Raw genomic sequence first — 18,376 nt, 5'->3', positions numbered from 1 at the left:
GTCGTGGAATTGTTTGAGATTTTATGGGTGCTACACGAGATCTGGAGCATAGTAGATTAAGTTTTATCGTTTTATCCTTTTGTACTGTTCTAATGTATACTGCTGCACCATAAGCCTTTTCTGAGGCGTCACAAAAAGCGTGCAGCTCAACATGGCTGTAGCCTTGACTGCTGAATACGTGCCTCACAACTGTTGCATTGTCCAACAAGGCCAGATCTTCTCTATACGATGTCCATTGTTTACGTATTTCTGACGGAAGATCATCATCCCAATCGAGTTTTAGCTGCCATGCTCCTTGCAACAAGATTTTACCGGTGACCAAGATTGGGCCAATAAGACCCAAGGGGTCATATATGTGTGCCAAATCGGAGCTCATAGATCGTTTTGTTGTGTGACTATGGTCTCGAATGTTAACCTTGATACGAAATGAATCTGACTTTGGTAACCATAAAAGACCCAGCGTCTTTGTGAATTGGGTTTCCTTGGAATCAAAATTGAGATTTACTTCTTGATCTTCTGTAGCGATTCCATGTAAAAGTTTCGGGTTGTTTGCACACCATTTTTTTAGTTTCATTCCAGCCTTGTCTAGAATTGTTATTAATTGTTGTTGAATTAGTAACGCTTCGTTGATGGTATCAGCTCCTATTAGACCGTCGTCAACATAAAAATCCCTTTTTAAAGATGTGGCGCCATATAAATAATTTCCTTGATATTCATCCGCCAATTTTGTTAGACAACGTGTTGCTAAATATGGTGCTGCTCTTGTGCCATAAGTAACTGTGTTCAACTGATAATAATTAAGTGGTTCTGTGGGATTTTCTCGCCACATTATGAGTTGCAGATTTCGATCATCTTTGTTAACCCATATTTGACGGTACATTTTTTCCACATCAGTTTTTAAAACATATTTGTGCATTCTAAATCTGAGCAAAATCGAAAACAGTTCGTCTTGAACTTTTGGACCATTAAACATTATGTCATTTAGTGATGGCCCTGATAATTTGTGTACTGATGCGTCAAATACAACTCGCAGTTTTGATGTTGAGCTGTCTGGACGTAGCACACAGTGGTGAGGGATGAAATATTGGGGAGATACTATTTCGCTACCGCTGAATTTTGTCATGTGTCCCAATGCTTCATATTCCCTCATAAATGAAACATATTGATTCTTTAGATCAGGATTTTGAATGAAACGGCGCTCGATTGTCTTGAACCTCTCGTAAGCGATTCCTTTTGTATCTGGTAACACTGATGGATGATTCTTTAGTGGGAGTTTTACAACAAATCTGCTATCACTTCCTCGAAAAGTGTGTTGCAAAAAATTTGTGACTCACAACGCAATTCGTCTTCTGTGAGTTCCGAAGTTGAATCTGGAATTTCTTCTGATTCCCAGAATTTCAATATAGATTCTTCTAGTTCCTTAGTAGTGCATATGCCACAAGTTGCCGTGCTTGAATTTAAAGTTTCAACATTGCCAGCTACAACCCATCCAAAAATAGAATTCTGAAGTATTGGAAGACTACCTGCTAGTTTTATTTGACCTTCAATAAGTAACTTGAAAAAGATCTCTGCTCCTAACAGGCAATCTATTCGGCCAGGTTTGTTAAAATCTGGATCAGCGAGAGTTAATTCCTTTGGAATATCCCAGGATTCGATATTCAAATACTGCATTGGCTGATCTGAAACGATTTTTGGTATGATATGTGCATCCATCTCTGCTACAAATTCGTTCAACGTTGATTGTACTCGAATTATTGTTTGATGACGTATTTTTGATTCATTTGCTCCTACGCCTTCCATACTCATAAGCGTTGGCCTAGGCTTGCAGCCCAATTTTTGTGACAGGCGGTTTGTTATGAGATTGATTTGAGAGCCAGAGTCCAATACTGCTCTGCATTCAATTTGTCTTCCATTTGATGCCAGCAATCTTATTCTGGCCGTCCCTAATAAGACATAATTAGATTCCTGTCTGGTATTGTTTGTTAAAAGAGTTATTTTATTTGATGATTGGTTTGAAACTGAAGCTTGACCTGTTTGTTGAGGCGTCGAGTTATTTCCTTGAAGAACAGTACCTTTTGTGTATTGATTCCCCTTTGGATTATGCATCAAAGTGTTATGTTTTTTAGAACACTTAGTGCAGTGCCTTGATTTACACTCATCAGCTCGATGTCCAATCCTGAGGCAGTTCACACACAAATTGAACTCTTTAACCCAATTCCAACGTTGTGATAGATTAGCCGTCTCGAATTTTTTGCAAGCATAGACCATGTGACCGTCTTTATTGCAAATTGGACAGGTTTTACTTAAACCAAATTTTGTAGCTGAAGCACATGTTCGAGTGAATGATGAATCTCCTTTTCCCCTAGCCTCAAGTGATTGAAATCTATGTTCCAAAAATTTTAGCAATTCATCAATGGTTATTAAACGTTTGTTGTCTGATAGCCCTTGTTCGAAAGCTGTTAGAGTTTCTGCATCCAGCTTGCGCAGCAATAGATGTACCAGGATAATATCCCAATGTTCGACTGGAACTCCTTGAGCCTTGAGACCATGTATGCATTCCTTGCTTACATCGTGTAGAGATTTTAATGCTGGTGCCGACTCCCTTTTAATGGAGGATTGTCCCATTAATTTATTTAGGAGTGTTGTAACCAGAAGTCGTTTATTTTCATAACGACTTGTAAGTAAAGTCCAGGCTATATTGTAATTTTCTCCTACTACTGGAAGATGTCTAATTAGCCCCTTTGGCTCGTTATCCAATGATGTAGTCAGATAATGCATTTTTTTGCTGTCACTGATGTCCGTGTTGTGGACCAATTCCATATACAAGTCCTTGAATTCCACCCACCGCATGTAGTTTCCATCAAATTTTGGTAGTGATATTCTTGGTAGAGGCAATTCGCAATCTGTCTGTCTTGAGTTGCGAATTGTCTGATTATTATGCAAATGTTGCTGTAGTTCGATCATGGCAGCTCCTGCCTTTTCCTCGAGTTCATAAAACATTTCCAGTGTGTAGTCCTCAATGATGCTTTCGTCGGTAGCTTCCCATAACGTTGTGTTATTTGCCGTTAAATCGACCATATATCCTTCAAGACTGGCTGCCTTTATAGAATAGTATGTAGATGGTTGTTCAACTTGCCTGTTGACCATGATTCCTTCTATTGTTCTTTCAATTACACGTATGAGTGCCTTCTGATTTCGGAGTAGTTTCCGAATGTTTGAATCATTTATCTGTTTGTTTTGCTCAATTGTTGTGCCATTGCTTGCTGAAGATGATTTTTCTAGCTCTATTGCTTCAATTTCTAGAACCTTGTTGTAATCGACAATCATTTTAAGAATACTCTGATACTCTTTGTTCACCAAGTATTCATGGTCGTCAACCTTGTCCACTGAAGCCATGATTTCCTGATGATTTTCATGATATTCGTCACCCAACCTTTGCAATTCTTGAATCTTGTCTGTATAGAATTGAGAAGTTCTGCGAGGTTTTCCAGCTTTTTTGCAATTACCAATAAATTGTTTGATTTTGTCGCCCAATGCCTTTTGGCGATCCACTAGCGAACTGAAACCCATTATCCAGTTAGTTGATTTGTTGATTAACAGCCAATTTCACACCTTGTGAAACTAAAATTGTTTTATTTGTCCTCTGTTGATGCTGACACCAAAGCCTGTATTGATGTGATCGTAGGACACCTTTACGTCAAATTCGTGTTCTTTGTCCTCTTTTGATGCTGACACCAAAGCCTCTGTTGATGTGATCGTAGGACACCTTTACGTCAAATTCGTGTTGAATTATCAAGCGATTCACCTGATAATCACGTCGGGGTCACCAAAATTAAATGTTAATGAATTAACACCTAAGGAAATGAATTGACAGCACTTAAACTGTAACTCTTTAATTGAAAGTTGAGTTTTCAGCACATGAACTGAAACTCTGGAAATGAAAATGAGAGATCGAATATTGGTTTCAATCTGAATTTTATTAAATTAAATTTTTCCTTAAATACTAAATTATTACAAATTATTACAATAACAATATCTAATTTTTATTCTTTTCCTTTACCGTCTTCTTGCCTAAAGTGCAAGCTCAGCATATATTATGCAACCAAATTCTTTGTTCTGTCTAGCAACCAAGAATTAATGCCAATGCACTGGCCTTGATATATGTTACATATTCAAAGTTCAGTGCCACTGCACTTAACAAAAAATGTAATGCAAATATTCAAGTTCAGTGCCACTGCATTTTACCAAATTAAATAATGCAAAGGAAAGTCAAAATTTGGATATTGCTAACATCAGCATATATGTTCAAATTTTACAAATATTGTACAATAATAACAATAGTAATAATAATAATATTTTACAATAATAATAATGTGTGAACAGCGCCGTCTATACAACGGATAACCATTAACTGATTCTTTCGTTAATTGTACAAAATCCTTTGGAAATTGTTTTGAACATTTTCCATCTTGCATACATACAGAGCTTGGATTCAAAACACCGCATGGACCGTGCATCATGTGTTTGACAACAAATTCATGTAATTTTGGCTGCAAATTTTTATCCGGTATCTCTGCACAAACTATTTTATCAATATCAGCCGGCCCGACAATTTTGTCATTTTCACATAAAGTTATCAAACTGTGAGCATGAGGCAAACCTCTTTTTTGAAATTCGATTGTATATATAAGAGCCTCAACTTTGCCAAAAATATATTTATTCCAAATGTCAGAAATGAGTTCTTTTAACTTCGATTTAAATACACGCACAACTATTTCAGGCCTGAAATGAGATGATACATTAGGATCAATATTATATACAATTTCCGCCCAATTCTGATTGCAAGTCATTGTAACAAAAAGCGATGGCTTGCCGAAGTACTGAACAATTGACATTGTATCTAAGTAATTTTGATACATGTTTCTCGGAGACCCAGTGAAGGATGAAGGCAAAATCACTTTACGACCTAAGCTACCATCTCCTACTTGATTCGTTTGCAAATAATCACTAATATTGTTATACACATCTGCCCTCAAATTTACTTGATTCTGTCTTATAAAATGTAGTCGACATCCTTCTATTCTCACGTACATATCAACAATGTATTGCAAAAACAGTTTTTGCGATTTATGCAAAAAGCTAAATTGATCCCTTATTGCAAATCTGAAGCATGCAAATTGTAACATTGTAACTTTATTTCGAATCTGCCTACCATTAGAATTATGTTGCACGTTATGCGATATATTAACGTGCCAACCAAAATCTCCATTTGGGAATAGTAAAGGATATGCCAATGGTTCCAAAGCAGAATCTAATACTAATACATTCTTAACTACACCATTTGTTTTTAAAAGAGATATCATATTTCTCTCAAATGGTGGTTCACCATCTATAGTCGTAAATATTATATCTTCGTATATCTGTATCACGATTCACGATAATTGCCATACAAATCTCTTTTTGTGCATTGCATACTCTATCATAATGTTCTTTCATTGTACAAAATGAATATCTCTCGAATTGAAGTGTTGTTAATGTCGATTCAACCAATTAATTAACCTTAACTATCACACAATTCACAATTAAAATTCATCACAATTAAAATTTAACTATCACACAATGCACTTGAAATAAATCTAAAAATTTCAAACTCATTAACCTTAACTATCCACATTTCACAATTAAAATATATCACAATTAAAATTTATCAAAATTAAAATTTATCACAATTAAAATTTAACTATCACACAATGCAAATAAAACGATTGATATCAAAGGATATTTCCACTTCAATGCGTTTTTTTTATTCACAAACAATATTTGAAATTTAATGAGCTTTAAAAATCTGATTGTAACAGAATCCACAAAGTCCAAACACACAAAGTCCAAACACACAAAGTCCAAACACACAAAGTCCACTTTTTTCCAAAAGTGGAAAAAAATCGCACACACAAATCCACCGTAAACAATTAACAATTCGTCACAAAAAAAAACTTTGAAAAACACATGTATTTTGTTGTTGTAGTCGCTAAATTTACGCCAACGCATTTTTACCTGTGTTTCCGTTAACGTACATGCGAAAAAATTGTTGTGCTCTTCTGCACGTCTTCACCTTTCCAACGGTATAAATTTTATCCATATATGTCAACGGCAACACAGTTAAAACGGGGTAACAAACTTTTATGTTAGCGTAATTATATATAGATATTAACTACACTTTGCAATAATAATATTGCATTGCTCGCACATGGTAGAAAATTGAAAAATAATTAAAAGCTTTTGCCATTTTGGTTAAGTTGGTTAATACGCAGCGAAAACTGTAGATTAAGTACTACCATAATTAGGAGATGCCAAAGTCAACAACATAAAAAAACATAAGCCGTAAATAGTGATCCCAACTATTAGAAATGACTACAAAATTTGGAATGTGCAAAAGGAAGACAGTATTAACTGGGTTTTTTTTGAAAACTGTCCAGAAAAAAGGAATGCTGATAATTGCGGGAACAGAAACGTTTGCGGGAAAAATGCAAAAGGCAGCAGAAGACGGAAAGGTGGAAGTTTTTGAGCTGTGTAATTGGTGATTAGAACTAAAAACCGCGACAGGTTATAACGCAAAAAAGCAGTGAAAGTTTTTTTGTGAACAATCCTTGAAAAGCAAAGTTAAAAAATGCCTTTAAACTTTGTACATGCTCATACTAATTAAGTCTAAACATTTTTCTTTGTTTTAAATAATTATAAACTAACGCCATAAAAAGGACATTGAAGCGGTTATTAATTTATTTCGGCTTATTAAGAAATAGCCATAAATACTCTTTCATTTTTTTTTCTGGTTATATACAGTGAAAAGAATTTTCTTTGCTTCCAAAGTATCCTCATCAGAAAGTAATTTCTATGCTCCAAGATAAAAGTAAGATGAAAAGATTTCTAAATTTGTAAAGTGCGCCAAGAAATATTACAGTGACCTATGGAGGACCTAGTTATATCAAAGAAAAAAAAAAAGACATGCAAAAGTGATTGCGAATACATAATTTTTTGGTGAAAGCGAGCTGTTGCTGGCAGGCGCTGAGCTGGAAGTTGATGTGAAAAGTCTATTGTAATTCTTTTTGACGTACTCAACGGTATTGAAAATTTATATAGAGGAATACCGGAAGATTAACGGGACTCAAGAAGCTGTAAATTTGTTACTTGAAACGGTAACCAAAAAAAAAAAAATATCAGGTATTTTTAAAGTGATACACGATTACAGATGCGAAATATTTTTTAACAGTCATGATACATAAATCCGTTATGGTAATCATCCTCCAAAATTTTGTTTAAACGGAATACTAATAATTGAATATATATAAAAATCATTTGAATTTTTTATATCAGAAATTATTTTTTTTAGTAATATTTATATTATAAATTCATACTTGTGAATTCATAATCAAATTTTTTTTTTTTGTGCGTTTGAGTATAATTTTTTCTGATATATTAATATATAACATATACATATACCTATATATATATATATGTATATATATTTGATATATTTTTGATATATTATACTTTCGGGCGGGCGTCTGAACATAATGTGTTGTAACTTCGTAAAGTTTAAAGTGTGAATAAATTGAATATTTATAAAATAACAAATGCCTTTTTTTTATTACCTGTTAAATTTCTTGTTGATGTAAATGGGGTTTATTGAAGGTCATATTTTTCGTAATTTTTCATTGGTTTCCGAGGCCTGTAATAGGTATAAATTTTTTTTCTTGTAAAGTTTTACTACTTGGCTATTAGTGGGAACAATTTTTTTTAAATTCTCCTATATCTTTTTGGGGTAGCGCAGATAAAATTAAAGATGGCTATGAAAAAACTGCTAACTTTTTGTGCAATTTCACTTATAAAATTTTATTAATAATTGAAATTGAAACTTTTTACAAACAATGAATAACGATATCCGACGCTTTAAAAAAAGTTAAAACGATTATTTTCGAATAAACAGTGAAAAAGTTATGAAAGTTTAAACTTGGTTCAATTTTTGTGAAATCGTAATTTCTCTAAAATTACATAAAACTGTGAATAACTTTAAAACTAATGGGCGGATCACGCCAATTTTTTGTATAATGTTATATTGCTATGTACGTATTAAATGTGTATAGTCCAGTAAGAGTAAAAAGTTTTTTTCCGATAATAAACAATTTTATATAAAAATTTTGTATGAGCGATGGGTGTGGCAGTGGGCGAAATGCCATGAACTGATGGACTGTAATGTAGGTTTTTTGAAAATTTAGCTTTCAGTTTTCTATCTATCATAGTTTTTGAGTATTAAGTATTGTGGGTTTAGGTAGGCCGTTAGGCTCAAATTATATTTAAAAAGGGATCACCTCAAAAACTGTTTTTCATATCAATAACTTTACTGGCTCCAAAAATATCGAATTTTGACCGGATAATTTATGTTTTGTCACACTGTGCGACTGAGGAAACTTAGCAGAAAAATTCAAATACCTGAGGTATATAAATAAATTCCTAACAACATGGTTGACAGATCCGAGACATGTAAGTTTGAATTCGAAGAAAATCCCAGACATTTAAACGATGCACTATATTTAATAATTAAGTTTCAAATAGCCACTGGAGGTAATTCGTCTAACTTTAATTCCAACCTAGTAAGCGACAAAATGATGATTTTATCCGTAATTAGCAGCATATTGCTTTCAACTGCCCAGCGATGTATGCATGTCAAATCTATATTAATTCTTGTTACAAGATCATTTGTAGTATCACTCCATCACGAATGGTACATTTTTATATCATTCGTATATCCATGCAGGTTCAAGAATTTACATACTGAGAAAACGTCATTAATATAGATCGAAAATTGCATTGGTCCCAGAATCGAACCTTGAGGATCCCCAGAAAACAGATGTTCAAAATTTCAAAATTAATTGTCAATAATTACTGACAGCGATCTCTCAGTTAAATAACTAACTCGGTCAAATGATTTTAAAAAATCAAGAAGACATAAGTAAGTAACTAAATTGCTATCATAACTCAAACTAATATCTTCAAGGACTTTTATCATGGCAGACCTTTCTGGAACCCGATTGATAAGGAGATAACAGATGGAAAATGTTTAGATGATTTACCTTCATCACCTATAGAAGAGACAAACAAGTTATTTAGAGCATACGGCTCCACATCATATGAGATTTACTTTTTCTTCTAACCCCAAGAATTTTAGTAGATATAGTTCAACCAAGCTTAGATTCATAGTAATCTGACTTAACCTTATGAACAGCTCTAGCAACCACATTTTTAGCAATTCTAAACCTCATCCAGGTTTATTCAATAGGGAACTTTTTCCAAACTGTACATTTTATATTTCTTAAATTTATAAAATGTTTTATTCTAGTACTGAACCATGGGCAAGAAACATTATTGACTGTAATAGTACGAAAATGTATATAACGACGGCTAAGCAATTTCTTATAAAATGCCTCTAACTTTTTATCAATTGAAATACCATATCAACAATCACTTCATTCAGTTGAATTAATTTCACCAAATAACCCCACTGAACCAATTGACTTATAATCCCAAATAGAAAATCTTGTGATAAATTTTTCAGTTTTTCTAAAGTCTAGCATAATAAATAGTAGGTCTTAATCTGAACCAAATGAAATTGGACCAAACAACAATAATTTGCTCATATCAGAAACTGCGATTGTGTCCAGAAGACCAGGCTTAATATTGGCATATCTAGTATGTATGCTACTATTAACGATACTTAAGCCCGACACAGCAATAAGATCATTTACACAAGAAACATTACCACAGTTTAAGAGGAGATCGTTATTAAAATCACCAAGTACTGCTAGGAAGTCGAAATTAAGAGCAATGTGTTGCATTGAATCAACTTCAAACAAAAATTTTCAGACGCGAAATTCATAGTTAAAAACTCTAAACCAAGTCTTACAAAATAAGAATCTTTTTCAAGAATATGTTACATAATATCATATCTTAGTTTCTTGTGTTGCCTAACATTTTACCGTATCATAACCTAAAAGCTGTTTGAAATTATTTTATAACTACAATTTGCGTAATTGTACAACGTAATTGCCAAGTATGTTGCTCTAGATATTTTTGCAACCTCTCAGTATTCATGTTTTTCAAAGCCATTTACATCATTATACAATTAATTATTCAAATATCAAAAAACAACACTTCTTACCTTCGAACTGACGGACTGATATTTTGTGTTCAGCTAATATTTGTCAAGTTGCAAATAACTTTGCTTACTTTTGGGAAAATATGTGATCGACTAAGATCGTACACAAATAAAAATTTTTTTTTCAGACACATGAAAAATTATTATTAGCTAAAAATTCTTAGTTTAATATATGCAGTTAATTATTTACCTCACAACAGACTACTAACTAACCGGTCTGACTTAGATAAATCTAGTCCACTGGGTATTTGGTCTGTTTGCCCACATCTCGCTCCCTTGATTATTTGAATGAAATTTCCATATTGCTGTGGAGATCTTCTCAATTCATTCCAAAGAGGTAGTTTTAGTGTGTTCAAGTTTACTGAAAAAGTCATTATTCGTAAACCACTGAAGTGGTGAAGACTCGACGTGATCGCAGCACACTAGACTTTTTCTGAACTTTTGGCTTAAATTAAAAGTTGTTTTCAGAACTATTCATCTATATGCAAAACTTCTTTTCAGGACTAAGCAAAAAGTTCTTGTCAAAACTGTAAGAGTAAAGTTTTCATTTAGTGCGAGAGGTCTAAATGTCAAAAATAGGTCATAAAATTTCAATACAAGGCAAGAATTGCGCCAATCGGAAATCGTGAATATTAGTGAAGGTGCCTCCGTTCTGGAAAGTATGAAGTGAGACATGCTTTGCTCAGATTGGGAAATATACGAACTCAATCTGAACTGCGACATGGTCAAGAACTGGTGTTTGTAACCAGCGAGCTATCAAAAATCTAATACGTCTTTCTACGTATCAACCACGTGCGGAGCAGCCTTGCGCTGGTCGATACCGAATGGTGCGTTGCAATGAAAAAAAACCACGTCATCAGCATAAAGGATAAAGATGCTAAATTAGAATCAGATAGGCTAAAACCAGCGTTTATGACTCCAGATGACGACGACAGCTGCAGAGCAGCTAAAATTCAGTCATGTATTAAATTTCCATCTGCCGTAGCAACAGAAATCGAGCCCGTCTTCATCGAACAACGGGTAACCAGATCTAAGTTCAGAAGCCAGATTAACCAGATTAATGAAGACACAAAACTTCAGCTTTTGCAATTTCTTAATTAAACGTGAATCTTGAGACTAACTTATATCTAACATGTTTGCTTATATTTATGGTGAGGATTCGAAATATCGAATCCTGATAAGATAATTCGTTGTTTGGTTAGGCCGAATAACGATAATAATATTTTTAGTTACAATGTTTAGTTAGAGATTGTAAAGTATAATACAGTATGTTGTGATAATAGAATACAATGAGAACATTTCACTGTTTGGTTAGGCTGAACGACGATAATAATATTTTAGTTACAATGTTTAGTTAAAGATAGTAGAATATAGTAAAGTGTAATGTAGATCTTTTATTGTTTGGTTAGGTCGAACAACGATAATAAAATGTTTAGTAGGATGCAATGTAGATGTTTCGTTGTTTGATTAGGTCGAACAACGATAATAAAATATTTAGCATAGGGATAAGATATGAGAATGTAACTCGCGCGCAGGAACAACAGTACATTTACCGGCCAATTTGCACGTATTTAGCACACAGAGAGACAACAGCGTTGACGTCCTGGTATACTTGTGTTGCCCCGCTAAGAAGGGTACTGTGGTAGCGCAAGAAGCAACATTACTGTACGCGACACCTAAAAGTATGCTGGCTCTTTGCGTTTTTCTTCTACGCGTCCCGTACTTAACTTCGATACTAATAAATTTCATGTTATTATTGTTAGCCGATATATTTATCGATATATCAAAATCGCTTTGTTCTGTGCGCGCGCAAAGTGGTATCACTGCATATTTTTGATATTTTTCAAGTGCAAAACGTGAAAAGTAATTTAAGATTTTTATCTCAAATAATCGAGACAGTGACTCCTTACAAAATTTATAAAAATATTAGTGCCCGACTTAACGTCAAATATTAAATTATTAATATATTTATATTGTTGATATGCAAAAAATTGAATTTATTTGCAAAATTGTTTTGTTTTTGAATTTGTTTATTTCACACACTTCTAAAAACAGCTGATAGAGACAGAAAATTAAGCTCTAAAATTAAGCTCTGAAGCTTAAAATAAAAGCAATAAAAGTGTTGGAAATAGAAAAACAAAAAGTTACAAAATGCAACTCACGATATCGTAATTCGTGTGATCGTGTATATTGTGTAGTTAACTTGTTAACTTATGCTAAATAATTAAACTTATAAATACGCGAAAGGACGCTTTAAATAGTAATAAATATTTAAAATATTTTAAATCTTATTATTTTTATTTTAGATATAGAACTGTTAATACAGCACAAAACATTGTATGAGCGATTGCGAAAGAATAAGACGGGTTAGTGAAAATGGACTAAATGGCTATATAATGATAAATTCAGAAGACGCTATAACAAATGATCATTCTGCAATCAAATCTCTAAATAAACCAGCAACTGAAACAAATGTATCAATAATAGCTAGTGAAATAGCAATTGAAAATAAAATTAAATTAAATAATAATAAAAAAGACAATTTAAAGAATACTTTACCAATCGAATAACAAGTTCCAATAATGTATGGAACAAAAAGCATCTCGAAAGAACCATTAACCAACACGACTTCAGGTGTTCCAAACAGGGAAACACCAAAATTAGCTCAAGCAAAGTATTTACAGCAACAAATATAAAAGCTTCAACAGCAGCTTGAAAACCTATACAATGAAGAAAATGTAACACTCCGCGTTAACGGATCCAATGCAAATACTCAAAAGGGAACTGCAGGCTCAAACGCTACTCCAATAAATATCAAAAATAACACTAGGCAAAGAAAAGATGAAATTAAAATAAAACAACAGGCAATACAGACAGGTATGGATCGCTATGTGAACATAATGAGGAAAAGAAAACGTACTCCTGAATAGCCAAAAGTGAACAAAGTCACCAAATTCCAAGAAGATCAAACCTCAACAACTCCACTCAGAAACAATCGTTTCTCCTTGCTGGCTAATGAGAATGAACCAAGTACTAGCAGTAAACCCACAACTGAAAAACTCAAACCTCCACCAATTTATTTGCGCGAGCGTAGCTTAAAAGTACTTATTGAGTACTTAGCTCAACTGGTAGGAAATAAAAATTTCTATATTGTACCTCTTACAAAAGGTAATGTGCACGAAACTAAAATTCCAGTAGACAACGAAGCAAACTATCGTGATGTTGTAAGAGACCTACAAGCTAAAAATAGGAAGTACTACATGTACCAACTTAAAAGCTGTAAGGGTGTTTCTGTGATCATAAAAGGAATCTATCCCAACGTTAACACTGATGAGTTAAAAGAAGCTCTTGGTGTGCTAGGATTTCATGCCTAGTCAGTTATTAATATAATTAACAGGGACAAAATTTCACAACCAATGTATAAGGTTGAGCTGCTGCCAAATGCCACAAAACTAAAGAAGAATGAAGTTCATCCAATCTACAAATTAAGGTACTTGTTAAACTATAGAGTTTCTGTGGAACGGAATGGACCTGTACAATGCGCCAACTGCCAGGAGTTTGGCCATACAAAAACCTATTGTACGCTGCGCCCGGTGCAGGAAGCTTCTGGATAAGTAGCCAGGGCTTATTCATCAGATATCACGGCGTATAAGTTAAATTAATCAGGATGATCTTTCGGAAAGCAGGATGGCAGGTCTATCATTCTGTTATAGTCTAGTGGAAGTTGCCATATTAGCAAGAGGTCTAACCAGCGTATTCACATGGTTTTCAAGTTTTGAAAGATGTTTCTGCATTATTCTCTCGAATTCGACTTTAACCATCGGAACTCTTAAATCGAAGTGTATGTTTTCATTTTTGATATACCAGGGTGTACCAGTTATCATTATTAAGATCTTTGCTTGAGCTCCTTGTAGGATTTCTTCATTTAAGGAACAGGCATTGCAATATTGCTGTAAGGCATACATCCAGATTGGCTTAATGACTTGGTTGTATAACAAGACTTTGTACTCTAAACATAATGCAGACTAATGACCGATTAGCCAGCGAAGGCTTAAAACCTTGAGCTTCATTTGAGTCCTTTTTGTTTCAATATGCTTCTGCCAAGTCAAGCGTTTGTCAAGGTGGATACCAAGGTACATCACTGTTTCTTTTTGCTGAACTACTATTCCATTGAAAGTGATAGTTGATGAGGAGTATCTGTTAAGAAAGAATGATATATGACGATATTTTTGTTCATTGACTTTAATTCGCCATAGTGATAACCAGCTTTCTATGGAGCAGAAATGATTTTTCAGTTGACTGAATGCGATTGTGTCATTCTTATGTCAGCACAAAATTGATGTATCGTCAGCAAATGTTGATGCTACTAAATTGGTATTTGTAGGGATATCGGAAGTAAAGATGAGGTACAAGAATGGACCAAGAACGCTTCCTTGTGGAACTCCTGCACTTATTGGAAAGTCTGTAGTTGTGTGCGTATTGTACTTTACATAAAAGATCTATCTATCAAGTATGATTGAAATACTGCGTGTGAGTTTTGCGGGAGTATTTGTCATATTTTGTGTATCAGGCCTTGATGCCATACTTTGTCGAACGCTTGTACAACATCTAAAAAGGCACCAGAGCAATATTCTCAATTTTCGAAAGCACTTCTTATATCATTAGTTATTCTGTTAACTTGTTTAATAGTACCATGTTTTTGACGAAATCCAAATTGATGGCGTGGGATCAAGTTTTGTTCTTGTAGAAAAGGCAGTTCTTGTATTTTGTTTATAAAGAAAATCACGTCGATCATGTTCTACCATTTATTCATCACTAAATTTTAGATTCATAATATAACCTTAACGTACATTGTGCTAGAAATATGCTAGTTAAACACATATCATGTCGCTGTTCATAACAAGGTACCTTCTGCGTATCCAGATTTTATTGTTTGTTAATTACTCCTTAAGTAATAGACCTTTTTAAAAATTTTTTTTTTAGTTTTTGTTATACAAATTTGAGTGCCATCTGTCAATTAGTTTGTTTACAGCAGCTGTTAATGTTAAACTACCTCAAGTGCATTTAGCGATTTTTACTATGGAAAATTCTTGTTGTACGCGATTTTTTGACCAAACACGGCAACACTGTCATCGCTCAGGCACCATATTCACCAGATCTGGATCTGTCCGACTTTTTCCTGTTCCCGAAACTCAAATTGCCCCTTCGTGGTAAGTGTATTGAGTCGTTTGAATCGGTAAAACAGAATTCGCTGAAGGAACTAAAAGCCATACCTTCACGGGCCTACGAAAAGTGTATGGAAGATAGGGTTAAGCGTTGGCATATATGTATCTGTTCAGAAGGAGCATATTTTGAAAGAGATAAACTAAATTGAGAATAAAATTTAAATTTGTATGTTTTATTTACAAAATCCGTACTTTTTGAGCAGATGTCTGAAATTAGTTACTTAGATGCATGTACGCTACATCTCCATTCTTTTAGCTATATATATATTTTTACTTAAGCAATATCATTTCCAATATTATGTTCTCCTAAATCTAATATATTATTTATAATTATTTTTTTAATGAACTCATTGTTGTTACACATAGCTGTTTTTCTTTATTTTTTTATTATTATTTTGAAACATTTTAAAAATTCAATACACTTAAATACAATAAACATTTTTTTACTTATTGTACAGTCTAAAGCGCGGTGCAGACTATCATACTGGTGTGTCATACGAGTTGCGCTCTCTCTTGCTCAAATTTCTTCTAGCGACCGAATTTGAACAGGTATGATACACAAGAGTCGTCATTTACGCAAAATTTTTGAAGGGTGCTTTTCGGGTGAAGTTTTGAGTGAAGATCAAAATAAAATTTTATTATATATTACTTTGCTTAAATAGTAAGAAATACAAAGTTCATTAAGTACAGTAGTTAAAATGAAAATGTCAGTAAAGGACCGTAATTAATTTCATTCACTACCTGGAAAATTTCTTTACAAATAAATAGACCATACAAATAATAAAAGAATGTGCATATCTTCATTGTCGTCATTTAAAATTCTTTTATTTTAATAAGTTTTAATAAAGAAAAAAAAATATTTAGAATACAGAGTATTGTATCTTAAATTTAGGTTATTAATTAATTGTTATTACGACCAATTTTCAATACGTTTTTTAATTACTAGGCTTAGATCGTTAATTCAACGATGTTTATATTTAGATAACAAATTACTTATAATCATCGTTTATAAATTAAAATAAAATTAAATAAAATATTCAATAAATTAAATAAAATATTTAATTGTACTCGAATTTTTTATAAGAATTTTATATAAAAATTTATATTTTTTTAATTAAAATACAATTAGATATTTAACACAAATTTATAAGTGTAATTTTAATAATAATAATAAATATAATAATAATAAATACATTAATAATAAAATAATAAAAAACATATTAAATTTATATTATAATTCTACATATTCCACCTGCTTACAATAAATTTGCAAGGCAAAAATGCTCTTGTATGACGTATGAATCGTTAGGGGTGACAGACTATCATACACAACGCGTATGCGAGAGCTGTTCACCAAAATTTTGGTGAGCACGCCAACACGTTGGTAAAGGTGGCAGACTATCATACCTTTGTGTCATACGACGTTTTTTTCTCTCGTATGACATACCAGTATGATAGTCTGCACCGCGCTTAAGTGTATTTTACTTATTTTCTCCTTATCATCTTAAAATAATGCGTTATTTTTATTATCTATATTTACTAACTTAAATGGGCCCTTGTATAAGCTATCTAATTTATCTCCTACGTATTTAACTAATACTAAGTCTATTACAGATACTTTACTACTAAGTGCATTCCTATCATGTAATAGGAATTTATTTGTTTTCTATTTCCTATTCCTTTTATTGCGCGTTTATATGCGTTTTGCAAACGAAATTTTATTTCTTTGTCGTACGCTGCTATATTATAAACGGGATCTATTTCTAAAGTGTTAAGGAAATCTTAGATAGTGGGTGATTTATCGAAAACCAATTCATAAGGACAATACTCATGTACAATCGAAGGTGTGGTGTTATAACAATATGTAATATATGTTATAGTAGCCACTCATCCTAATCCGTTTTTGCTATGGAAATGATCTTGTGTACTCGTTAAATGTCCTATGATTTCGTTCTACTGTACATAATGATTAATGGTGATACGCGGTTGACGTAGTATTTTCTACCGTCAATAGCTTGCATATTTCATCGAAAATTTTATTTTTACAATCGGTCCCCATTGTCTGTAATAATTTTCCTCATAGGCCCGTAGATCAGTATAAAGTTTCCGAATACTGCTTTTGCTATTGTTCTTGCACTTTTTTCTACAATTGATACCGATACCACATATTTTGTTAAGTCACATATCATTGTGACTGCGTATGAATTACCTTTTTCCGATTTTGGAAATGGTCCAATAGTATCAATCAAGACTACATCAAAGGCAGCAGTTGCTGTATCGGTTATTATCATTTCTGTCTTCGTTTTTGTCAGAGATTTATTTCTTTTTCACTTGTCACATCTCCTGACATATTTAGTGATATCTTTAGTAATGTTTTTCCAGTAATAATACTGTCTTTATTTTTTCATTGTCCGCGTGATCCTTGGGTGACCTCCCCAGATTGGATCATCGTGGTATTTTTGTAATATTTTTATTTTGCCACCGTTATTCACAATTTTTTTTTAATTGGCGTCAGGGCTATTTCGACTTTCTAGAGAATTTTATTACCTTTCTTTTTATACTCATTTACCCGGGTATTAGTAACTATATAGTCATCTAGTGACTGCTGCAGCTTTGTTAAACCTTCAACACTTGCTATTTTTTCAAGCAGTGGAAAGAATTGATCCAAGTCAATTTTTCCATTAGCGCTTAGGTGTTTTATATTTTGTGTGATCAATTTTTTATTCATTCTTATCATTCTTTATTCATTTAAACAATCGTCTTTAATTGCTAGCTGGGCGATGTTCCTATTAGGTTTACCTCTGAACGCTTCATATATTTTTAAGTTTGATGACATTTTATTACATTTTTCATTATTTTCTTCATTTGTTTCAGTTCTTTTCCTGTTTTTATTTCCCAGCTTTATAGTTACTTTTAATATTTTTTTGGCTGTTTCTCTTAT

The 18,376-nt window shown here is 33.0% G+C and overlaps 2 protein-coding genes across 2 annotated transcripts in view; both read right to left on the bottom strand.

Moving 5' to 3' along the window:
* Positions 1-1,150, bottom strand: part of LOC119666131 — a 4,858-nt gene extending 3,708 nt beyond the window's left edge. The window contains exon 1 of the mRNA XM_038075411.1: positions 86-1,150. Coding sequence (XP_037931339.1) covers positions 86-1,150 — 1,065 coding nt within the window. The remainder of the gene's footprint in view (positions 1-85) is intronic.
* Positions 1,151-1,275: 125 nt separating this feature from the next.
* Positions 1,276-3,570, bottom strand: LOC119666130. The gene has a single exon (XM_038075410.1). It carries the CDS (start codon positions 3,568-3,570, stop codon positions 1,276-1,278), a length of 2,295 nt encoding a protein of 764 aa, XP_037931338.1.
* Between the last annotated feature and the right edge of the window lie 14,806 nt (positions 3,571-18,376).

Source organism: Teleopsis dalmanni, chromosome 1 (genome assembly GCF_002237135.1).
Source record: "Teleopsis dalmanni isolate 2A chromosome 1, ASM223713v2, whole genome shotgun sequence".
In the NCBI taxonomy this organism is placed as follows: Eukaryota; Metazoa; Arthropoda; class Insecta; order Diptera; family Diopsidae; genus Teleopsis; species Teleopsis dalmanni.
The sequence above is the reverse complement of the archived record's forward strand: the minus strand, read 5'-3'. Positions and strand labels throughout refer to the sequence as shown.

What these genes read in the sequence shown, in the direction of transcription:
- LOC119666130 (XM_038075410.1), bottom strand. Translation starts at nt 3,570, where the DNA reads ATGGGTTTCAGTTCGCTAGTGGATCGCCAAAAGGCATTGGGCGACAAA.